The sequence below is a fragment of the Crinia signifera genome, chromosome 6 (genome assembly GCF_055691185.1).
Source record: "Crinia signifera chromosome 6, ASM5569118v1, whole genome shotgun sequence".
Taxonomy (NCBI): domain Eukaryota; kingdom Metazoa; phylum Chordata; class Amphibia; order Anura; family Myobatrachidae; genus Crinia; species Crinia signifera.
Genome location: NC_139222.1, coordinates 277338551 through 277359872, shown reverse-complemented (window position 1 = coordinate 277359872; position 21322 = coordinate 277338551). Strand labels below are relative to the sequence as shown.

The 21322-nt window shown below is 52.1% G+C and overlaps 1 protein-coding gene across 1 annotated transcript; it reads right to left on the bottom strand.

Annotated features, from left to right (window-relative positions):
* Positions 1 to 548: 548 nt before the first annotated feature.
* Positions 549 to 19996, bottom strand: P3H3 (prolyl 3-hydroxylase 3). Its single transcript, XM_083149704.1, has 15 exons — positions 19476 to 19996; positions 16055 to 16207; positions 15435 to 15612; positions 14810 to 14941; positions 14279 to 14412; positions 12367 to 12456; positions 11709 to 11761; positions 11587 to 11618; positions 10699 to 10823; positions 10175 to 10270; positions 6006 to 6153; positions 5535 to 5652; positions 4771 to 4846; positions 2948 to 3088; positions 549 to 1124 (listed from the first exon to the last, which is right to left on the bottom strand). Exons 1-15 carry the CDS (start codon positions 19839 to 19841, stop codon positions 957 to 959), a joined length of 2010 nt encoding a protein of 669 aa, XP_083005830.1. The 5' UTR covers positions 19842 to 19996; the 3' UTR covers positions 549 to 956.
* Positions 19997 to 21322: the final 1326 nt, after the last annotated feature.

Genomic DNA, 21322 nt, shown 5'->3' with positions numbered 1-21322 from the left:
TGACCACTGACCTAGAGGGAGGAAGATTCAGGGGAAATTTGAGGAAAACTTCACAGAAAGGGTAGTGGATTAGTGGAATAGCCTCCCATCAGTGGTGGTAGAGGCAAATACAGTAGAAAACATGCTTGAGGTAGGCATATTGATATCCTTACAAAAAAATAAGGGTCAAAGTTTGAGGTAACATGTTATAAAAAGGGGCAGACTAGATGGGCCAAGTGGTTCTTGCCGTCAACTTCTATGTCCCTTATATAAAGTTACCTGCTGCTCCTATACACATCTCCCAGGCTGTGCTTCAGATAACGGTTCCTGAGTCTCACTATATACAGGTATGTTAGATGTCCCTTATATAAAGTCACCTGCTGCTCCTATACACATCTCCCAGGCTGTTGTCTTATGAATCCATCTCACCGCTTCATTCCTCTACCACATCGTCCCCATATAAAGGCATCTTCAGCTTCCCCCCCGGGCTGCACACACAAACACCTTATTGTGCACATGGAATACTGGGAATTTGGCAGCGCCGGTAACTCACATCACCCCCCCGGACGCACGGAGGGCAGACTACAGGCTTTATTATAAAAAAGACAAAATTACACAGCAAAAAACCCCATCATTAACCCATCACTGACTGTGGCTCTGCAGAGTTTTACCCCGGAGAGATGCAACACAATAGTGCATATAGGGCAAGCTGGGAGTCTGATTGCTCGCAGAGCGTCTCTCCCATGTACCCCTGCGTAACATGTGGCCTGCAGACCTTTTCCATTAACCCAGCAATTCCTGTGTCCTGCAGAAGCTCCACCCATAAATCCTCATTCGGCCCTTGACTTCTTTAAATGTCTACTTTTGTCTGAGCCTGGACTCGGACACGTTGCGGTCACAGGCCTGCAGTACCCGAATCCGGACAGAGGTCTGCGGCCCTTACGGCGGTCCCTGTCATGCAGTCTCTTGCGCCGCGTTTACAGTTCATCCTGAATTTTCCTGGCCACTCTCCTCCTCTGCTGTCGGCCAGGCGGTTTTCCGGTCTCTTTCTCACTGGTCTCTTTCCCGGTCTGGCCTGTCTCATCGGCCATTCTCTCTTGGGGGCTGATGCCACCCTCCATCAGGATCTTGGATTGGGCTCTTTCCTAACATAAAGACAAGTTACAGCGGAGGGGGGGGGTTTAAGAGGATCGGTTTATTATTTCCAGAGGGGCTCATTCACAAAGTGCTCTGTTACATTAAAATAGATTGTATCGATAATATAAACACCTTTGTGTATGTCCATCTCAGATGCTTGTCCCTGTCCATCAAATGGGCACTAACTGCGCATGCAGTAGAGTTGCACCATATCCTCAGCTGATTGGACACCTAATTCAGTCACCTCTCTAGGACCCAGCATTAAGTAGATATTAGTACCCCTAATAACGACCCAAACAGAACAGCGGGGAGACTCTTGGATGGGGGAATTCAATGGGTAAGAGGGAGCAAGGACGAGGAAATAACTTTCTGTGATTTTGCCCGTACAAGCGAAAGCAGCCCTGTAAGGACGTAGCCACCTTCTGACGAATGTACTGCTGTTGCTGCTTTCCAGCTATGTATGTATAGCATCAGGCTCAGGCTGTGGAGCAGCTGCTACCTGGATATCACTGCACAACCTCCATATTGGTAGCATCCTGGGACACCAAGGGGGATATTCAATTGTGGTTTTGTTCCCTTTTTCTCGCCTATTCTCCCTTTTTTACACAACTTTTATATGTCGTGATATATTAGTGTGATATTCAGTTCTTCTCTGTCTTTTAAAAGTTGACCTTTTCAAATGTTTGGTGATCATTATCACACTATTTAATAGTCGTCTAAACATAGTAATTTTCTCGTCATTTTATTCACCTGGGTGTCGGGTGGGGATAAAAATTTACTCACTTCCAATATCATTAATGAATATATTAAACAAAGTGGGTCCCAATATTGAACCTTGCGGGACTCCACTTTGGACCTTACCCCAGCTGGAATGTATGCCATTTACCATCACTCTCTGTCCCAGATTGTGCAACCAGTTTTTAATCCAATTACAATTTTTTTCTCCTAAACCTAAATTACCTAGTTTCATTAATAACCTTTTATGAGGCACAGTGTCAAAAGCTTTAGTGAAATCAAGCAGTATTACATCAACAGATTTCCTTAAGTCCAGTCAAATTAAGCATTAGGTAGACAGTCAAAAGGTCGACATGAGTTTTTCACTTTTTTTGTGCCGAATGTCGGCATGGACGACGAAAAAGTGCACTGCGTACCCTGCTTTGGGCTTGGTACCTCGTTGCGCTCGGCAAACTATTCTATTCTCCCTCCGTTCTCTAGTGGATGGTAGGGCATGAAATACTGCCTGTCGGCAAATGGCTCAAGGAAATTGTGAAAAATCCATGTCGACATTTTGACTGTTGACCTTACCATTGTCGACCTAATGCATGTGTTGACCTAAGCCCTGTTGACATTCAGTGGTCAACACGATACATGTTGACCTTAATACTGTCGACCTAATGACCGTATACCAGCATATATTGTAGCGCAATGCTTGTACCGTAGTGCGAATGCATGCTTCATAATGGGTATTGCATGGCGTTACAGGTCAACAGGCTGCAGAGCCTTCGCTAAATGACCCGATGGCTCTGCAGATTCTGCAATCAGATAAATGCTCTGCAGAATGAATCCTCATCTCCGAGCTCTGCAGCTCCAGTCATCAGTGGGATTAGCGTGTGTTTTATACACAGACATTTGCACGTTTGGGTGATTGGAGGTATTTCCCGGTATGAACCATAACAAAGAGAAACCCCAAGGAATCGAGCGAAGGTAAATAACCCGAGGGCCAGTGACACGCCGAAATATGAAAAGGTGACAGTTGGGGAACAAGTTCTGCAACAATACACAACGTAGCGATACAAGTTGTCTTTCATGGTATTATTATTACTACAGTTACCTGCTCTGCGTGTTCTGCTGCTCCAGTGAACCACAGGGCTATAGCGCATCGTTTACCCTCTGTCACTGCCCGTACACCATGGGCATTCTCACCGCCGGAGCTGAATAGGACCAGGCGGCCGCAGCGGGGCCGGACCTCTGCCTGAACATATAGGAAATAACAATGAAATAAGAGAGAGGAAAGAATGGCACTTGGGAGTTACAGAGTAATTAGAATAAGTTTTTTTTTTTTTTAAATTGCAATGCTCAAGTATGGGGTCCTCTAGTGTCAGTACGTTATATTGGGGAACCAGGAATCTCCATGGAAACCAATGGGCAAAAAAGGGCACAATTCAAACCGGTTTGCTAGGTTGTGTGTGGGTGTATGAGCACAGGACCCCACTGCTGGGGCACAGTATATGGGAAGCAGATGACCAGGTTATCTGCCTCCTCCTCATCCGCAGCCCCACGTATCCCCCAGTGCCTCTGCTCGGACCGCCTGGTGGTTCCTACATCCATTTCCTGGTTACTTGTTGCAGAGTGCCGTGATGGCAAGTAACCTGGGGTTGCAGCATAGTATATGGAGGAGGGGTACAGAGTATGCGGCATATGGGGGCATAAGTACATGTAGGAGAGGGGGGGGGGGCACTATATGGAGGGGTATAGAGGTGCAGTGTGTATATAGGTATAGTATATGGTGGTGGGGGTGCAGTGTTCATGTGTGCGAGTCTGGACTGGAGCTCTGTTGGTGCCCTCCAGTGGCCGTCAGCAGCATCACACAGGTGAGGAGTTGTACAAGCACAATACACCGCGCCAACCACCCAGCTGACAGCAGCTGGTCACTTATATAGGGAGGGGGAATATTCTACAGCGATCGTGGAGTAAACATTTAGGGGGAAATTTACTAAAATACGAATGGCTATGAATAGGCATAGTCGTAGCCATTCGTACCTGTTTCTGGACATAAATTTGTATTTCCGAATTTACAAAGGCCAGTATACGAACAAATAGTTATATAAAAACACACACGCACAGTCAAATAAAACTTTAAGACACTCTACAATCATTCACACTATACTTACCTATGGATTCCATTGTTGGTCCGTCCCCTTCTCCAGTAGAGAATCCAATTGAAACCAATGGAATAAATTTATACTTACCGAGCCCTCCGACGGAGATCACGTCCTCTTCCATCTGTAGTAGCATCCACGGGGTATAAAACAAACAAACTGAACACCGTTCCCACGGACTGGACAAACCACAAATGTATGTTTACATTTGCGGCTCCTCCCCCGAACTGGGTTATTGGTGCGCCCCCAGCCAATCAGGAGCGGAGTTTCCCCAGTGGCTGCTCCTGATTAGCTGGGGGTGTGCCAATCAGCTAGTTTGGGAGAGGAGCTGGAAATGTCTAGTCTGTGGGAACAGTGTTTTTTATTTTTTTAAATACCCGTGGATACTACTACGGATGGAAGAGGACATAATCTATGCCGTAGGCCTCAGTAATTATAATTTCCTAATACGAATGGATACGGTTGACTATGACATCGGAAAATATGAATTCCATAAATAAGGCAGATTAGTAAATTTGCCCTCATTATGAGTCATATTTTCCCCATGGTAACCTGTAATGGGAGTAAGGCAACAGTGCAGCATACATAGCGGCCTTCCAGTAACTGCAGCACAGAGGATCTGTGACTGCTGGACTGTTCCGGAACGGCACTGGTACATGTGCGGCTGTTCGGACAACACTGCATTGCTCTATGTTGGAGCCACAATGCCATGTCCCACAGATGCATAAGGAACTGGAGTACAGTGGGCAGTCATAGCGGATGGTCATTAACTCACCGTGACAGTCACTCCATCCAGTTCTGTGAAGAAGAGATCACCACCTTGGAAATTCTCGTTCAGATATAGAAATGCACTGTAAATAGGATGGGACAGAATATATAAAGAATAAATCAGATGCTCAGAAATTATAGTCATTCCCTCACCCGAGCCTGTAATCCACCTCAGCCGTTCCCTCAACCGAGACTGTAATCCACCTCAGCCGTTCCCTCACCCGAGTCTGTAATCCACCTCAGCCTTTCCCTCACCCGAGCCTGTAATCCACCTCAGCCGTTCCCTCACCCGAGCCTGTAATCCACCTCAGCCGTTCCCTCACCCGAGCCTGTAATCCACCTCAGCCGTTCCCTCACCCGAGCCTGTAATCCACCTCAGCTGTTACCTCACCCGAGACTGTAATCCACCTCAGCCGTTCCCTCACCCGAGACTGTAATCCACCTCAGCCGTTACCTCAACCAAGACTGTAATCCACCTCAGCCGTTCCCTCACCCGAGACTGTAATCCACCTCAGCCGTTCCCTCACCCGAGACTGTAATCCAACTCAGCCGTTCCCTCACCCGACACTAATCCACCTCAGCCGTTCCCTCACCCGAGCCTGTAATCCACCTCAGCCGTTCCCTCACCCAAGACTAATCCGCCTCAGCCGTTTCCTCACCTGAGACTGTAATCCGCCTCAGCCGTTACCTCACCCGAGCCTGTAATCCACCTCAGCCGTTCCCTAACCCGAGACCGTAATCCACCTCCGCCGTTCTCTGCCCATCTATTACCTGTAGTCTCTGTGCATGTATGCAGGGGGCTCTCTCCAGCACTGCTTCTCTTCTGGGTCCAAGACACAGTTATCTGCATGTACAGGATGGCTGAGATCTGTGCGTCCTTCCTGTTCTCCTGATAGATAGACAGATAGACATGAGGAAAACTTTGGGGGAGCCCAAAATCAACTGAATTTATGATCCAATAACAAATAAAGGACAGTCCCATCCAGGATCAACAGCTACATTCACACAGATGTGTGCTAATGATGGATTCCAGGGATCTGTATGGGAAAGAGAGACAAGAATATGGGGGAGGAGGGGGGGGGGGGGTACAGAAGAGGAGAAAGATAGAGAAAAGGAAGAGAGGGAAGGGGAGAGATAGAGAGGGAGGGGTAGAGGGAAGGGGAGACTTATTGCAAATCACATGGCCACCATCCTGTGGGTGACAGGAACACTTGGGACAGGATACACAGGGGCTTCCCTTACCATCAATGGCCGACCGGCACACCAGCTGGGCGTATGAGAAGTGCAGCGTCTTCGTGTCATAGTAAGCCTGCGCCAGGACACGAGCGCGCTCGGTGACGTGGTAATACAGGTGCGTGTGGCTGAGGTCCAGTGTTCCTGATGAGGCCATCTGCACAGACGCGACAGTATAAGCACATTGTAATCAGCACATCTGCTACAGAACCATGGGCAGGCACCATCAGCCAATCAGAGGCTGCTACACAGTGCATATTATGTATCCCTTATTCCCACATTTAGTGGATTGTAAATTCATTAGGATAGCGGTATCTTGTAAGGGCTCGGGTAACTGGTGTCCCCGACTGTGACCAGTGACCCAGTGAAGGGTCCTGGGAAACTAGGGGGCTTGCTATAATGACAGTGCTTAAGACACTGGGAACTGAGGACACCGCTATGGAGAGTGTTGACGTAACTCTGATCAGAGACGCGGAGTCTAAACCCACCAGTGATCTCTCCGGGGACCCCCGCAAGGGGATATGGGTTTCACTGAACTGGTGGTCCTCTGCCAGAGTCCTCTACCCTTAGCTATATCTAGGACTGCTTGGTGGGTATCAATGGTTTCGCTCTGGGAACCCATGGTACTGGGGTCGGTCTGGGAACCCATGGTACTGGGGGTGGTTCTGGGAACCGATGGATCAGGGGTCGGATGGTACTGGGGGCGGTTTGAGGACGGATGGTTCTGGGAACTGATGGTTGTGGGGTCGGTTCTGGGAACCGATGGTTATGGGGTCGGTCTGGGAACCCATGGTTCAGGGGTCGGTCTGGGAACCCATGGTACTGGGGACGGATGGTACTGGGGGCGGTTCTGGGAACTGATGATACTGGTGTCGGTCTGGGAACCGATGGTACTGGGGTCGGTTCTGGGAACCCATGGTACTGGGGTCGGTTCTGGGAACCCATGGTACTGGGGTCGGTTCTGGGAACCCATGGTACTGGGGTCGGTTCTGGGAACCCATGGTACTGGGGTCGGTTCTGGGAACCCATGGTACTGGGGTCGGTTCTGGGAACCCATGGTACTGGGGTCGGTTCTGGGAACCCATGGTACTGGGGTCGGTTCTGGGAACCCATGGTACTGGGGTCGGTTCTGGGAACCCATGGTACTGGGGTCGGTTCTGGGAACCCATGGTACTGGGGTCGGTTCTGGGAACCCATGGTACTGGGGTCGGTTCTGGGAACCCATGGTACTGGGGTCGGTTCTGGGAACCCATGGTACTGGGGTCGGTTCTGGGAACCCATGGTACTGGGGTCGGTTCTGGGAACCCATGGTACTGGGGTCGGTTCTGGGAACCCATGGTACTGGGGTCGGTTCTGGGAACCCATGGTACTGGGGTCGGTTCTGGGAACCCATGGTACTGGGGGCGGTTCTGGGAACCCATGGTACTGGGGGCGGTTCTGGGAACCCATGGTACTGGGGGCGGTTCTGGGAACCCATGGTACTGGGGGCGGTCTGGGAACCCATGGTACTGGGGGTCGGTCTGGGAACCCATGGTACTGGGGGCGGTTCTGGGAACCCATGGTACTGGGGACGGATGGTACTGGGGGCGGTTCTGGGAACCCATGGTACTGGGGGCGGTTCTGGGAACCCATGGTACTGGGGGCGGTTCTGGGAACCCATGGTACTGGGGGGGTTCTGGGAACCCATGGTACTGGGGGTCGGTCTGGGAACCCATGGTACTGGGGGTCGGTCTGGGAACCCATGGTACTGGGGGTCGGTCTGGGAACCCATGGTACTGGGGGTCGGTCTGGGAACCCATGGTACTGGGGGTGGTTCTGGGAACCGATGGATCAGGGGTCGGATGGTACTGGGGGCGGTCTGAGGACGGATGGTTCTGGGAACTGATGGTTGTGGGGTCGGTTCTGGGAACCGATGGTTATGGGGTCGGTCTGGGAACCCATGGTTCAGGGGTCGGTCTGGGAACCCATGGTACTGGGGACGGATGGTACTGGGGGCGGTTCTGGGAACTGATGATACTGGTGTCGGTCTGGGAACCGATGGTACTGGGGTCGGTTCTGGGAACCGATGGTACTGGGGTTGGTTCTGGGAACCCATGGTACTGGGGGCGGGTCTGGGAACCCATGGTACTGGGGTCGGTTCTGGGAACCCATGGTACTGGGGTCGGTTCTGGGAACCCATGGTACTGGGGTCGGTTCTGGGAACCCATGGTACTGGGGTCGGTTCTGGGAACCCATGGTACTGGGGTCGGTTCTGGGAACCCATGGTACTGGGGTCGGTTCTGGGAACCCATGGTACTGGGGTCGGTTCTGGGAACCCATGGTACTGGGGTCGGTTCTGGGAACCCATGGTACTGGGGTCGGTTCTGGGAACCCATGGTACTGGGGTCGGTTCTGGGAACCCATGGTACTGGGGTCGGTTCTGGGAACCCATGGTACTGGGGTCGGTTCTGGGAACCCATGGTACTGGGGTCGGTTCTGGGAACCCATGGTACTGGGGTCGGTTCTGGGAACCCATGGTACTGGGGTCGGTTCTGGGAACCCATGGTACTGGGGGCGGTCTGGGAACCCATGGTACTGGGGGTCGGTCTGGGAACCCATGGTACTGGGGGCGGTTCTGGGAACCCATGGTACTGGGGGCGGTTCTGGGAACCCATGGTACTGGGGGCGGTTCTGGGAACCCATGGTACTGGGGGCGGTTCTGGGAACCCATGGTACTGGGGGCGGTTCTGGGAACCCATGGTACTGGGGGGGTTCTGGGAACCCATGGTACTGGGGGCGGTTCTGGGAACCCATGGTACTGGGGGGGTTCTGGGAACCCATGGTACTGGGGGTCGGTCTGGGAACCCATGGTACTGGGGGTCGGTCTGGGAACCCATGGTACTGGGGGTCGGTCTGGGAACCCATGGTACTGGGGGTCGGTCTGGGAACCCATGGTACTAGGGTCGGTCTGGGAACCCATGGTACTGGGGTCGGTCTGGGAACCAATGGTTTTGGATCCTGTGCTGCATCTGATCACAGATGGTAACTCTGGTAGCAGAAGATGGTAATCGCAGAGTACCAGGCAAGTGATGGAAGGACCGGAATAACCAGCAGCAGCAGGACAAGGTAACTCTGGAGTCAGGTAATCTGGAGCCTAGAAATCAGACTCTGATCACTCTCAGGAGGTAGACAATTGTTGAAGGTGCTGGACTGATCAAGACGGACTCCTTTTATCCCACTCAGTGGTAGCTGATTGGTGGACTGTCATGTGACTGCAAATGGGGCCGGGATAGGACAATGAGACCCAGACAGGTTGTACTGGACCTGAGTCACATGACACGCACTAAGCTCTGAAGATTGGAGCGCATTGGTCAGCTGACCCCTGTGTCATGGCGGCGCCCAAGCAGTCGCACGCCGGACCAAAGAAAGAATCTGCGACATAGTACTGACCAACGCACGGGCAAGTGCCGGTGTTTCCTGACACATCTATACATATTGTTTCATGTCACTTTATGTTGTTTTTATATCAGGATCCCCTTACTTCGGCTTGCTATAAAATCCCTTTAATCCGGGACATCTATATACAGGTTCCTGGGCTGGCTAAATTCAAGCCTACATTTCAACTGGTTTTAATCAGCCACAGAATCTGTGTAAATCACATGCGTCCCTTATTATGTAAGCCTGTCCTTAATGTGCAGCGCTGCGGAATGTTGGAAGTGTAAACTAATTAATTATCGGAGTAGAACTTCTGTTACAAGCAAGACTGGGGCAACCCGTCACGTGGAACTACAAACCCCAGCATGCCCGGTGATAAAATGTCAGATATGGGGAATCGTACGAGCCATATGCTGTCACCGCAGGCCAATGCAACAGCTCCCATGAGGCCGGAGAGGTTCATACTTGGCAATAACAGTTACTCAGCAGCTCCCCCTAGTGCACGCAGATGGATATTACAAGTCACCAGAGAAGAGTTCTCGGACTCTGCTACTGATCATCATAAATGCAATGATAACAGGTTGGGGGAGAAGTCTGGAGAGAGATAAAGTACCACCCGCTCCTGACTGTCATGTTACAGGCTGTGTTTGACAAATGACAACATAAGGGCAGACCTGTGGCAGGACAATCAGCCAGGGGTGTGACGGTAATGACGGGACACTTGTGCCCCCTCCCGGGTTAGCAGGGGGCAGGCAGCGGATTACCTGCAGCGCTCGCAGGACGCTCAGACCCTGGATCCTCTCGCGAGGGGTGTGAGGCGATTTCCTTGCCCTGAACCCGTCCTCAGACGCTTCAGCTTCCTGGGTGCACAGAGGAGAGACGTGCGGCAGGGTGAGATCTGTCCATCCCTCACACATTGGGCCCCATTCAGACCTGAACTGATCGATGGCCGTTCGCAAAGTGATTTACAGGAAGCCGGCGTCTGGGGGAGGTAACCGGTGATTTAGTGGGAGTGCTAAGAAAAACGCAGGCGCGGCTGAAGAAATGTTGGGAGAAATGCATGCGCGCCAAGCAGGCTTAGGGGAGGGTGTGTGGCGGCAGCGCCAGCCGGGTTGGGCCTGTGTTCATTGCAGGAGCTGAGTGAGTATCTGGCTACGGGGCGCCTGTGATTACACCGCGCACACCATTTCGCAAGGCGGGATTTCAGTTCAGTGGGGAGTAATCTTCCTGCCGCTGTGCGATCAGGTCTGAATCAGGCCCATTGCCAGTTATCCCCCATTCCACTCACCTGTACCATGTTGAGTAGAGAGTCACACTCATCCTCGCTGAGGACTCCATCCAGGGTGGCTCTAGCCGTCCCATTCATCTGGCTCGGAGTCAGTGTGATTGTCACTTCCTCATAAGGAAGCTCCTCTGCAGGACATAAAGGAGTCGGCATCACATGACCACACCGATACTGTGGTGCGAGAGACTCCACATCACATGACCACACAACACACACCCCACACTTATGCTAAGGTTCAATAGACCACATCACATGACCGCACCGATACTGTGGTGCGAGAGACTCCACATCACATGACCACACAACAAACGTGCAGCACTAATACTGAGGTGCGACAAACCACATCACCGCACCGATACGGTGGTGCGAGAGACTCCACATCACATGACCACACAACACACACCCCACACTTATGCTAAGGTTCAATAGACCACATCACATGACCGCACCGATACTGTGGTGCGAGACTCCACATCACATGACCACACAACAAACATTCTGCAATTATACTGAGGTGCGATAGACCACATCACATGACCACACCGATACTGTGGTGCGAGACTCCACATCTCATGACCATACAACAAACACCCCACACTTATACTGAGGTGCGATAGACCACATCACATGATCGCACCGATACTGTGGTGCAAGACTCCACATCACATGACCATACAACAAATGTCCGACACTTATACTGAGCTGCAACAGACCACATCACATAACCAGACTGATACTGTGGTGCGAGAGACTCCACATCACATGACCACACAACAAACTTGCCACACTTATACTGAGGTGTAACAAACCACATCAATACTGTGGTGCTAGAAACTGTGCATCACATGACCACACCGCCACAGCTTGTCACTGAGGAACCCTTATACTCACTCCCATTCTCCTCCGCAGATGCTCTCTCTGTCCTAGTGGAGAAAGGAGATCCTAGTTACTATCACAGAAAACCCAACATGTGGAGCAATAAACATGGCTGCTGGTCCATAACAGGAACTGACCTGACTCTTTCCCTAATACTCTCTGGTATAATGTCCTCTGGTGTCCACACATCCTAGAAACACAACATTACATTACATGGTGCACAGGTAGGGGGGTAGATCTGTACAACAAACAGCATTTAGGGGTTATTGCTGAACATCCCTCTACACTACAATTACAGAATTGTCTTTTTTACTATTATTCATTAATTGATGCGCAATTAGCAAAGAACCAAAAAAAGCAGTAATACTGGATGCCTACCCCCCCACTCCTGCAGCCCAACCCTATTAAACTGACCCACCAAGCTTAGAGCCTTAGCCTAAATCCCCAGGGATGTCCCTACCCATGAGGACTCATGTTCTAAGGGGAGGGGAAGGAGTGCGAGTATCGTACAGATATGAGGGGGTAAAGTAGGTTAGGGAGTGTCTGAGAGAGAGGGAGAGCATACCACAGGTTTGGGGGAGATTTAAATTGCACACAATGGAATGGATAATGCTATGACAAAGTGAAAAAGAGGACGTTGATGAAGCAGATGGTCATAAAGTGTCGGCAGGTTGGACTAGGAAGGGACGTTTGACTCCATAGCATGGTCTCAATTGGAGTAGGGTAACCCTACGGGGCCCTAGGAAGCAGGAAGACACTGTGCAGTGAGAAGGGCCCCCACAATACAAGACTCACCGGGTCGTGGAAGGAGATGTCCAGATGTTCCATGGCGTAATAGAGAAGTTTCTTCTCTGCCAGAGTCTGGCGCACGTACGATGCTACGTTCTACATACGACACAAGACAAGGAGACACATTTAGGAAGTGTACATACACGATCAGAAAGGGCAGCACATAGAACCAGTCAATAACACCTTATAAATATAGATAATATCTACCGACTACACTGCATTATCATGTATAATACGGTGCTCCACAATACACCAGCTCTGTGAAAGGCCTCATTCCAAATAGGAGCTTCATCGTGAAGGTCAAGGAACATACTAAGTGAATGAGAAAATCCCTGGAGCGAGGCCAAGTGGGTGTGGTATAGCTCCCAGACAGTGTCTAGGTCATCAGTCATTATGTCGACACTGCAAAAGGGCGACATGCACAGGGTCAACATTGTCAAAATGGTCAACACAAGCGAAAGGTCGGGCATGAAAAGATCTATTGAGTTTTTCATTTTTTTTTTTACATGAAAATGTCAACACTAGAGCACGTAGTACCCCCAATTAGTGTAGCACTTTGCTCGTCAAGCTTCGGGCTTCCAGTCGGAGTCCACATGGATGGTAAACTATGAAAAAGTTCCAAAAATTAATAAAGATACCAAAAAAAAAAAAATACACAATTCATGTCCACCTTTTCAAGTGTCAACCTTTTCCATGCCGGCATACGGTCAATAGGTCAACTATGTCGACATTCGGGTCAAAAACACGGAATAACCCATGTCGACATTCCCATTGTCAACCTAATGCTTGTGTCAACCTTCCAACACTGTCGACCTTAGCCATGTTGACCAATTTCAGGTGTCGACAAAAGCCCGATTGAACTTCAGAGGTTGACCCAATGAGGGTCAACCTAAATTGGGTCGAGCCAATGGCCCATACCCTTCCATGCCGCCCTATTGACAGCTGACCTACAGTATTGACTGTCGACCTAGTCACGGTGTGTCAGTCATCCGGACACCAGGTCACGTCCATCATAAACAGATATGAATATGATATAGCTAGAAGTTGGTCTAGAACAGGCTATTCCTCATAGCAAAGTATTCGTGTAAAAGGTGCCCATACACTAGTAAGATTTATCTGCAGATCTGGCATGGTTATGGATGAGTGACAGTTTGTCAGTTTTCCAGCATTTCCAAGCAAATGGTCAACTGTCATTTGCTCTCATCCATAACCAGGTTTTTGTTCCAACCAGACAGATTTGCAGATAAATCTGCGAAAGACGCCCTTACAGTTCCCAAACTGTGTGCCGTGGCACCCTGGGGTGCCTTGGGGGACTTGCAGGGGTGCCCTGGGTTGATGGTCGAGGACCAATTTAAGTTATTTATATCCAATTTAATAGTCAAATTATGGACAAACAGAAGTACATTTTGTCCATTACCACATAACTGATCCTAAGGATGAGATATAAACACAATTTATTTAATTTAATATTTGTTTCTGATTTACTCAATGAGAAACCTTTAGCCTAGGGGTGCCGCGAAAAAATTTCTGATGCTTCGGGGTGCCGTGAGTCAAAAAAGTTTGGGAACCCCTGCCCTAGGGTGATACTACAGCGATTTGGTCCCTTTTCCTCCGATTCCAGAATTTACCCAAATAGCAGAAACTGCCCTAGGGACAACATTATCCCTGGGGCTCCGCACAAGCCTTCTCCTTAGAGGGTGGCAAGAGGAGGATCACTGTTGCAGACACCCAGACTGGGAGAGAGCGCTCGGGATGAGGAAGACGACTATGCCCGGTGATGAGATAAAGAATTCACTTTTTTGGCCTCAATGGTATAAAGGTATATTTGGAACACATTAAAAATATAATATATTGTTAGGATATACAGTAAAGATCTTCGAAACAGTCACGTGTAAACATACACCCAGCGGTGGGTTACCTCTCGCAGCTTGCTGCCCCCTGCGCCATCCAGGCGCTTCTCGTAACTTTGTAGTGTTTGGAGAACGGTGTCATTGTGCGGGTAGAAGAGCAATAGGGATCGGGCGGTCTGTGCAGCGGACTTCCAATTCCCAACTAGAGAAATAGCCAAAGGGTTAGAAAAATCACAGCTCGTCCTTACAGACTGACGCAATAAAGCTGCGGTTTACCTTTCTGCAGGTAGCAGCAGTTAGAAGTGCTTTATTTCAACCATAAGTCCAGCAAAAAAAAATGTATAACATGTTCTCTAGGCCCAAGGCTTGAGAACGGAGTCTAACACTACCACATCTTCCCTGGATTGGAATACGGACCCCAGTAGACCATTAGATGAGCAGTTTTTATTTTATTAATTCCCGCATCTTGCGGGACCTCGGACGGAGGGAACTACACAGTTATTATCAACTCTGGAACCATAACTAACAAAGACAAAAGTGGTCTTCGCCTTTCATACTGAAGGAATCCCACTGCAAGGATTGGGAGTAGGGAGACTTACGTTGGGCGTAACTGTCCTGCAGCAACCGCAGGTGAGACACAAGGATATCTTGCTCCGGACGCTTCTGCCCCGGCATCGCGGTGACCTCTAGGACACATCGCTGTTTGCACTGCAGAACCTGCGTGTAATATTCTGTGATGGAAACAGAGCAGGGAGACAAGGAGAGCGAACGGTGAGAGACATGGTGGAAGGGAGGGACTGACAGGGAGCGGATAACGGGGGACAGACCCCCCGATCTCTGTACAATAAAACAACAGTCTTATAGCTACTGTCTGCATCATCTTCTCACCACATTTATTAACATATCCAATAATTAATCCAATGATTATTGCCCAGCACAGAAATGATTTGGGACATGGACAGCTGCCCTCAGTTGGATTTACCTCTAGATTGCTGGTGAGAAGCCTTTGGTAAAACATTTCCTGACAAAAATCACAATCTTATTTCAGATATGTTTAGTTGTGACGACCTCTGTACATATTTATCTGTACATGTGATTATACAAGGCAGGAGGACAGGAGATGTTGGGTAATATGAGGAGTATTGTGGGGGCACAGGGGAGCACACAGAGAGGAGAGAGATACAGTGCTAGAGCCCCCCTGACTGCTGGGAATCCGGTTAATACCTGCAATCACCTCGGACATGTCTCGTTGCGTCTGGTTCTCATTCTCGCGTGTTCCCTCACAGAGGGTCCGACACTCCTGCAGAGAAGAGAGGTAGGACGCCAGTGACTCCTCCAGCTTTGAGACAGCAGTGGACATTCTACCCTCAGACAGCAGAGACTCCGCCTGGGAAAAGACCGCCTGGGGAGAGAGAACGCAGCAGTCACAAGTGTGAGCAGCATTGTGCAGAGAGTCCACAGGTAGAGACAGCCCGTAACGGGCAGCTGGTGGGGGTGAGAGGCCACAACCAGCCATCAGTGGCAGCAGCACATGGATGTGGAGGTCGGGTGTGGTATAGGGTTCCGACAGTCGGGATCCCGACAGTCATTAGCCTGACTGCCCGGACAGCATGGTGAGCGCAACAAAGCCCCTTGCGGACTCGGTGCACTTGCCACGCTGCGGGCACGGTGGCTCGCTACGCTCGCCACCTATTCTATTCTCCCTCTATGGGGGTCGTGGACCCCGCGAGGGAAAATAGCGGGTGGCCGTCGGGCACCCGTCTGTCGGCGTTTTGATAGTCGGGATCCCGACTGTCGGGACCGCGTCCGGCACCCGTGGAGGTCTCCCGTATTTGCAGGCTTACCTTGTACGGCATTTCCTCTAAGTCTCGGAAACTCTGCTCTTGGACCCCTTTCATACGGCGGTAGCGCAGGACATCCTCTTGGATCTGTTCATGACGCGGGTTCTTCATGTAGAAAGTGAAAGCAGCAGCAGCAGCGTCATCCAACTCCTCCAGCTGCGGAGAGTAAGTCACAGTTACAGCTAATAATGCCAGCTACATCCAGTGCCAGCTCCGGTGTGTGGTACCTGGGCACATGCCTGCTCTGTGCCAGCTACGATGTGTGGTACCTGGGCACACACCCGCTCTCTGCCAGCTACATCCAGGCTACGTCCAGTGCCAGCTACGGTGTGTGGTACCCGGGCACATGCCAGCTCTCTGCCAGCTACATCCAGTCTAGGCCACAGTCAGTGCCAGCTGCGGTGTGTGGTACCTGGGCACACGCCCGCTCTCTGCCAGCTACATCCCGTCTAGGCCACGGTCAGTGTCAGCTACAGTGTGTGGTACCTGGGCACACGCCCGCTCTCTGCCAGCTACATCCAGACTAGGCCTACGGTCAGTGACAGCTACGGTGTGTGGTACCTGGGCACACGCCCGCTCTCTGCCAGCTACATCCAGACTAGGCCTACGGTCAGTGACAGCTACGGTGTGTGGTACCTGGGCACACGCCCCCTCTCTGCCAGCTACATCCAGTCTAGGCCACGGTCAGGGACAGCTACCGTGTGTGGTACCTGGGCACATGCCCTCTCTCTGCCAGCTACATCCAGGCTACGTCCAGTGACAGCTACGGTGTGTGGTACCTGGGCACATGGTGACAGAGCAGGTGTGAGGTGACAGGCAGCAGGACTAGGGGTGACAGAGAGGGTGTAAGGAGACAGGCAGGCAGCAGGAATGGGGGTGACAGCAGGTGTGATGTGACAGGTAGCAGGTTTGTGGGGTGACAGACAGCAGGATTGAGGTGATAGTGTGGGTGTAAGCAGGCAGGCAGCTGATTTGTGCGGTGACAGGCAGTAGGTTTGCAGGTGACAGAGTGGGTGTGAGGGGACAGGCAGGCAGCAGGATTGGGGTGACACAGCGGATGTGAGATAACAGGCAGCAGGATTGGGGGACAGAGCAGGTGTGAGGTGACAGGCAGCAGGATTGGGGGTGACAAGCGGGTGTAAAATGACAGGCAGGTAGCAGGTTTGTGTGGGACAGGCATGCAGTAGATTTGGGGTGATAGGCAGCAGGATTGAGATGACAGAGCAGGTGTGAGGTGACAGGCAGCAGGATTAGGGGTGACAGAGAGGGTGTGAGGTGACAGGCATGCAGTAGGTTTGCGGGTGACAGAGCGGGTGTGAGGGGACAGGCAGCAGGATTGGGGTGACAGAGCAGGGGTGAGGTGACAGGCAGAAGGATTGGGGGGACGGAGCGGGTGTGAGGTGACAGACAGCAGGATTAGGGGACAGAGCGGGCGTGAGGTGACAGACAGCAGGATTAGGGGACAGAGCGGGCGTGAGGTGACAGACAGCAGGATTGGGGGACAGAGCGGGCGTGAGGTGACAGACAGCAGGATTGGGGGACAGAGCAGGTGTTAGGTGACATGCCGGCAGTAGGATTGGGGGGACAGAGCAGGTGTTAGGTGACATGCCGGCAGTAGGATGGGGGAGACAGAGCAGGTGTGAGGTGACATGCTGGCAGTAGGATGGGGGAGACAGAGCGGGCGTGAGGTGACAGACAGCAGGATTAGGGGACAGAGCGGGTGTGAGGTGACAGGCAGCAGGATTGGGGGTGACAAGCGGGTGTAAAATGACAGGCAGGTAGCAGGTTTGTGTGGGACAGGCATGCAGTAGATTTGGGGTGATAGGCAGCAGGATTGAGATGACAGAGCAGGTGTGAGGTGACAGGCAGCAGGATTAGGGGTGACAGAGAGGGTGTGAGGTGACAGGCATGCAGTAGGTTTGCGGGTGACAGAGCGGGTGTGAGGGGACAGGCAGCAGGATTGGGGTGACAGAGCAGGGGTGAGGTGACAGGCAGAAGGATTGGGGGGACGGAGCGGGTGTGAGGTGACAGGCCGGCAGCAGGATTGGGGGACAGAGCGGGAGTGATGTGACAGACAGAAGGATTGGGGGATGGGGGACAGAGCGGGTGTGAGGTAACAGGCTGGCAGCAGGATTGGGGAGACAGAGCGGGTGTGAGGTGACAGGCCGGCAGTAGGATTGGGGAGACAGAGCGGGTGTGAGGTGACAGGCCGGCAGTAGGATTGGGGAGACAGAGCGGGTGTGAGGTGACAGGCCGGCAGTAGGATGGGGGAGACAGAGCAGGTGTGAGGTGACAGGCCGGCAGTAGGATTGGGGAGACAGAGCGGGTGTGAGGTGACAGGCCGGCAGTAGGATTGGGGAGACAGAGCGGGTGTGAGGTGACAGGCAGGGATTTCAGCTTTTTAAGGAGCTTCACTGAGGGAGATTACAATCAGCTTGTGCTGCTAAACCAACGTGTGATCTGATTAGAATATATTGGCAGCATTGACCATAGTGGGATCCAGAGACACCTTCTGAGCTCAGGGAGAGGCGTCCAATGGCCACGCCACCCACAAACCTGACAGGAACCCCCCCCCCCACACACACCTGACAGAACCCCCTTCCCGCACCCACAAACCTGATAGGTGAAGGAAAACAAACTGTAAAGAATATTAAATAAGTGCTAAATGTATGGAAACAGCAGCAGCATCCGCCTCCATAGACTACAGTTACTGCTCTCATCAGCACCTGGGGGTATATGGCAGACACCCATCCCCCTATACACACATCCACGTGTGCAACTCTACATGACAGCAGTGCATTCTGGTCCTGAGCCCCTGTAGGTTTCTCCTAGTGTACTACCCCTCCCTCCTGCAGTCACCATCCCAAACCTATACACAAACCAACTAGTATATAGAAGTCACTCACTGTGGCACTGTGCCCCAGCCCTCCTCACCCTGTACTGTGCTATCTGCAGAGCATTGCACCCATTCCTTCTCACTTTGTATTGCTGTTTTATCTGCAGAGCATTGCACTCAGTCCCCCTCAGCCTGCAGAGCATTGCACTCAGTCCCCCTCAGCCTGCAGAGCATTGAACTAAGTCAGTCCCAGTCCTCCTCACCATGTACTGTGCTAGCTGCAGAGCATTGCGCCCAGTCCCCCTGAGCCTGCAGAGCATTTCACTCAGTCCCCCTCAGCCTGCAGAGCATTGAACTAAGTCAGTCCCAGTCCTCCTCACCATGTACTGTGCTAGCTGCAGAGCATTGCACCCAGTCCCCCTCAGCCTGCAGAGCATTGCACTCAGTCCTCACCAAGACCATGTACTGGGCTATCTGCAGAGCATTGCACTCAGTCCCAGTCCTCCTCGCCATGTACTGGGCTATGATTATCTACAGAGCATTGCACCCAGTCCCCATCAGCCTGCAGAGCATTGCCCACCGCCTCACCCTGTAGTGCGCCACCTGCAGGTAGTTGTAGGGCGCCCCCTTCTGGAAGGTCCGCTCCGTTTCGTGCGTCAGTCGGTACATGGAGGGGAGTCCCAGCAGCAGCCGCTCGCAGCCCAGCAGACAGTCCGCCCGCTCCAGCACAGCCTCCTCCAGCCGGGACCCCCGGAGCCCGCACTCCTCCCCGCATCGCAGACGGATACCCCTGACCTCACGGAGACTCCGCAGGGCCCCCAGCAGCCGGTCCCGGGCCCCCGACCAGTCTCCCCGGGAGAAAGAGCGGACTCCGTCCCACAGCAGCTCGTCCGGGGGCGGCAGGGAGAGGGACCGGGCCAGGGACAAGGACAGGAGCAAGAGGGGGACACACATGCTGGGGGGCGACCGGGGAACTGGGAGGAAAAGTCTCTGCTTAGTGCATTCCCCGGCCGGGGGAGGAGGAGGGGGAGTCCTACGGGGGAGGGGGACATGGGGGCGTCCTACCGGGGAGGGGGACAGGAGGGCGTCCTACCGGGGAGGGGGACAGGAGGGCGTCCTACCGGGGAGGGGGACAGGACCGGGGGGCGTCCTACCGGGGGGGGGGGGGGGGGGGGACGACAGGACAGGGGGGCGTCCTACCGGGGAGGGGGACAGGACCGGGGGGCGTACTACCGGGGAGGGGGACAAGATGGGGGGTGGGCGTCCTACCGGGGAGGGGGACAGGATAGGGGTGCATCCCACAGGGAGGGGGCAGGACAGGGGCACATCATACAGGTGAGGGGTGTGGATCAGTTGGTCACCAGCAAGTTGTTAGACAGTTATTAGGTCGACAGGGTCATTAAGTCGACATGGGTTAGGTTGACAGTCAAAATGTCGACATGGGCTTTTCACTGTTTTTTTTACCCGAATGTCGTCACAGTCGACATGGACACAGGTTAAAGTCCCCTGGGTCCCCTCACATGGCTCGCTGCCTGCTCACCATGCTTCAGGCACACTATTTTATTCTCCCACCATGCCCTTGTGGATGGTAGGGCATGAAATACCGGCTGTCGGCACATGTCGGCTCAAAAAACAGTGAAAAACTCCATGTCGACCTTTTGACTGTCGATCTAACCCATGTCGACCCAATGACCCTGTCGACCTAACCAATGTCGACCCAGACTCATGTCGATCTTTCTGCATGTCGATCTAAATTGTTGTGCACCTAATGATGTCTACCTAATGACTAACAACTTGCTGGTGACCCAATGACCGTATCCCTGGGAGAGCGGGACAGGACAGTGGGGCGTCCTACAGGGGAGGGGGACAGGACAGGGGGGCAGCCTCAAGGGGAACATGACAAGATAGGGGAGGGGAACAGGACAAGGGGGCGTCCTGCAGGTGAGGGGGCAGGACAGGGGCGCATCATACAGGAGAGAGAGACAGAACAGAGTGGAATTCTACAGAGCAGAGGAGGGGGCAGGACAGACGGGATTGGCCGACAGTGTCTAGGTCGACAGAACAATAGGTCAACCATATTAGTCTACACATGAAAATGTCAACATGGTTTACGTTGCCATTGATAAAAGGTCCTGTTGAAAGGGAAAAAAAAAGGTAATATCCCTAGTTCTGCACCCTTAGGTGACTGCCACAAACCCACATACAAGGAAGATATTCCAAATTCTTTCAAATAATGCAATATATATAACAGAAAAATGATGTGAATCCTATGGCGCCAACAACAATGACAGTGATAGTATATGAAATATACATTGAAAAAAATACTTCCATTCCAATGATTATTCCATCGTGCAAAGCATGCTTTCCCCTCACTGATGGCCTTATTCTAGTTCACTCTTTCTGACAAATTCCTTCTTAGCTGGACAACACCATGT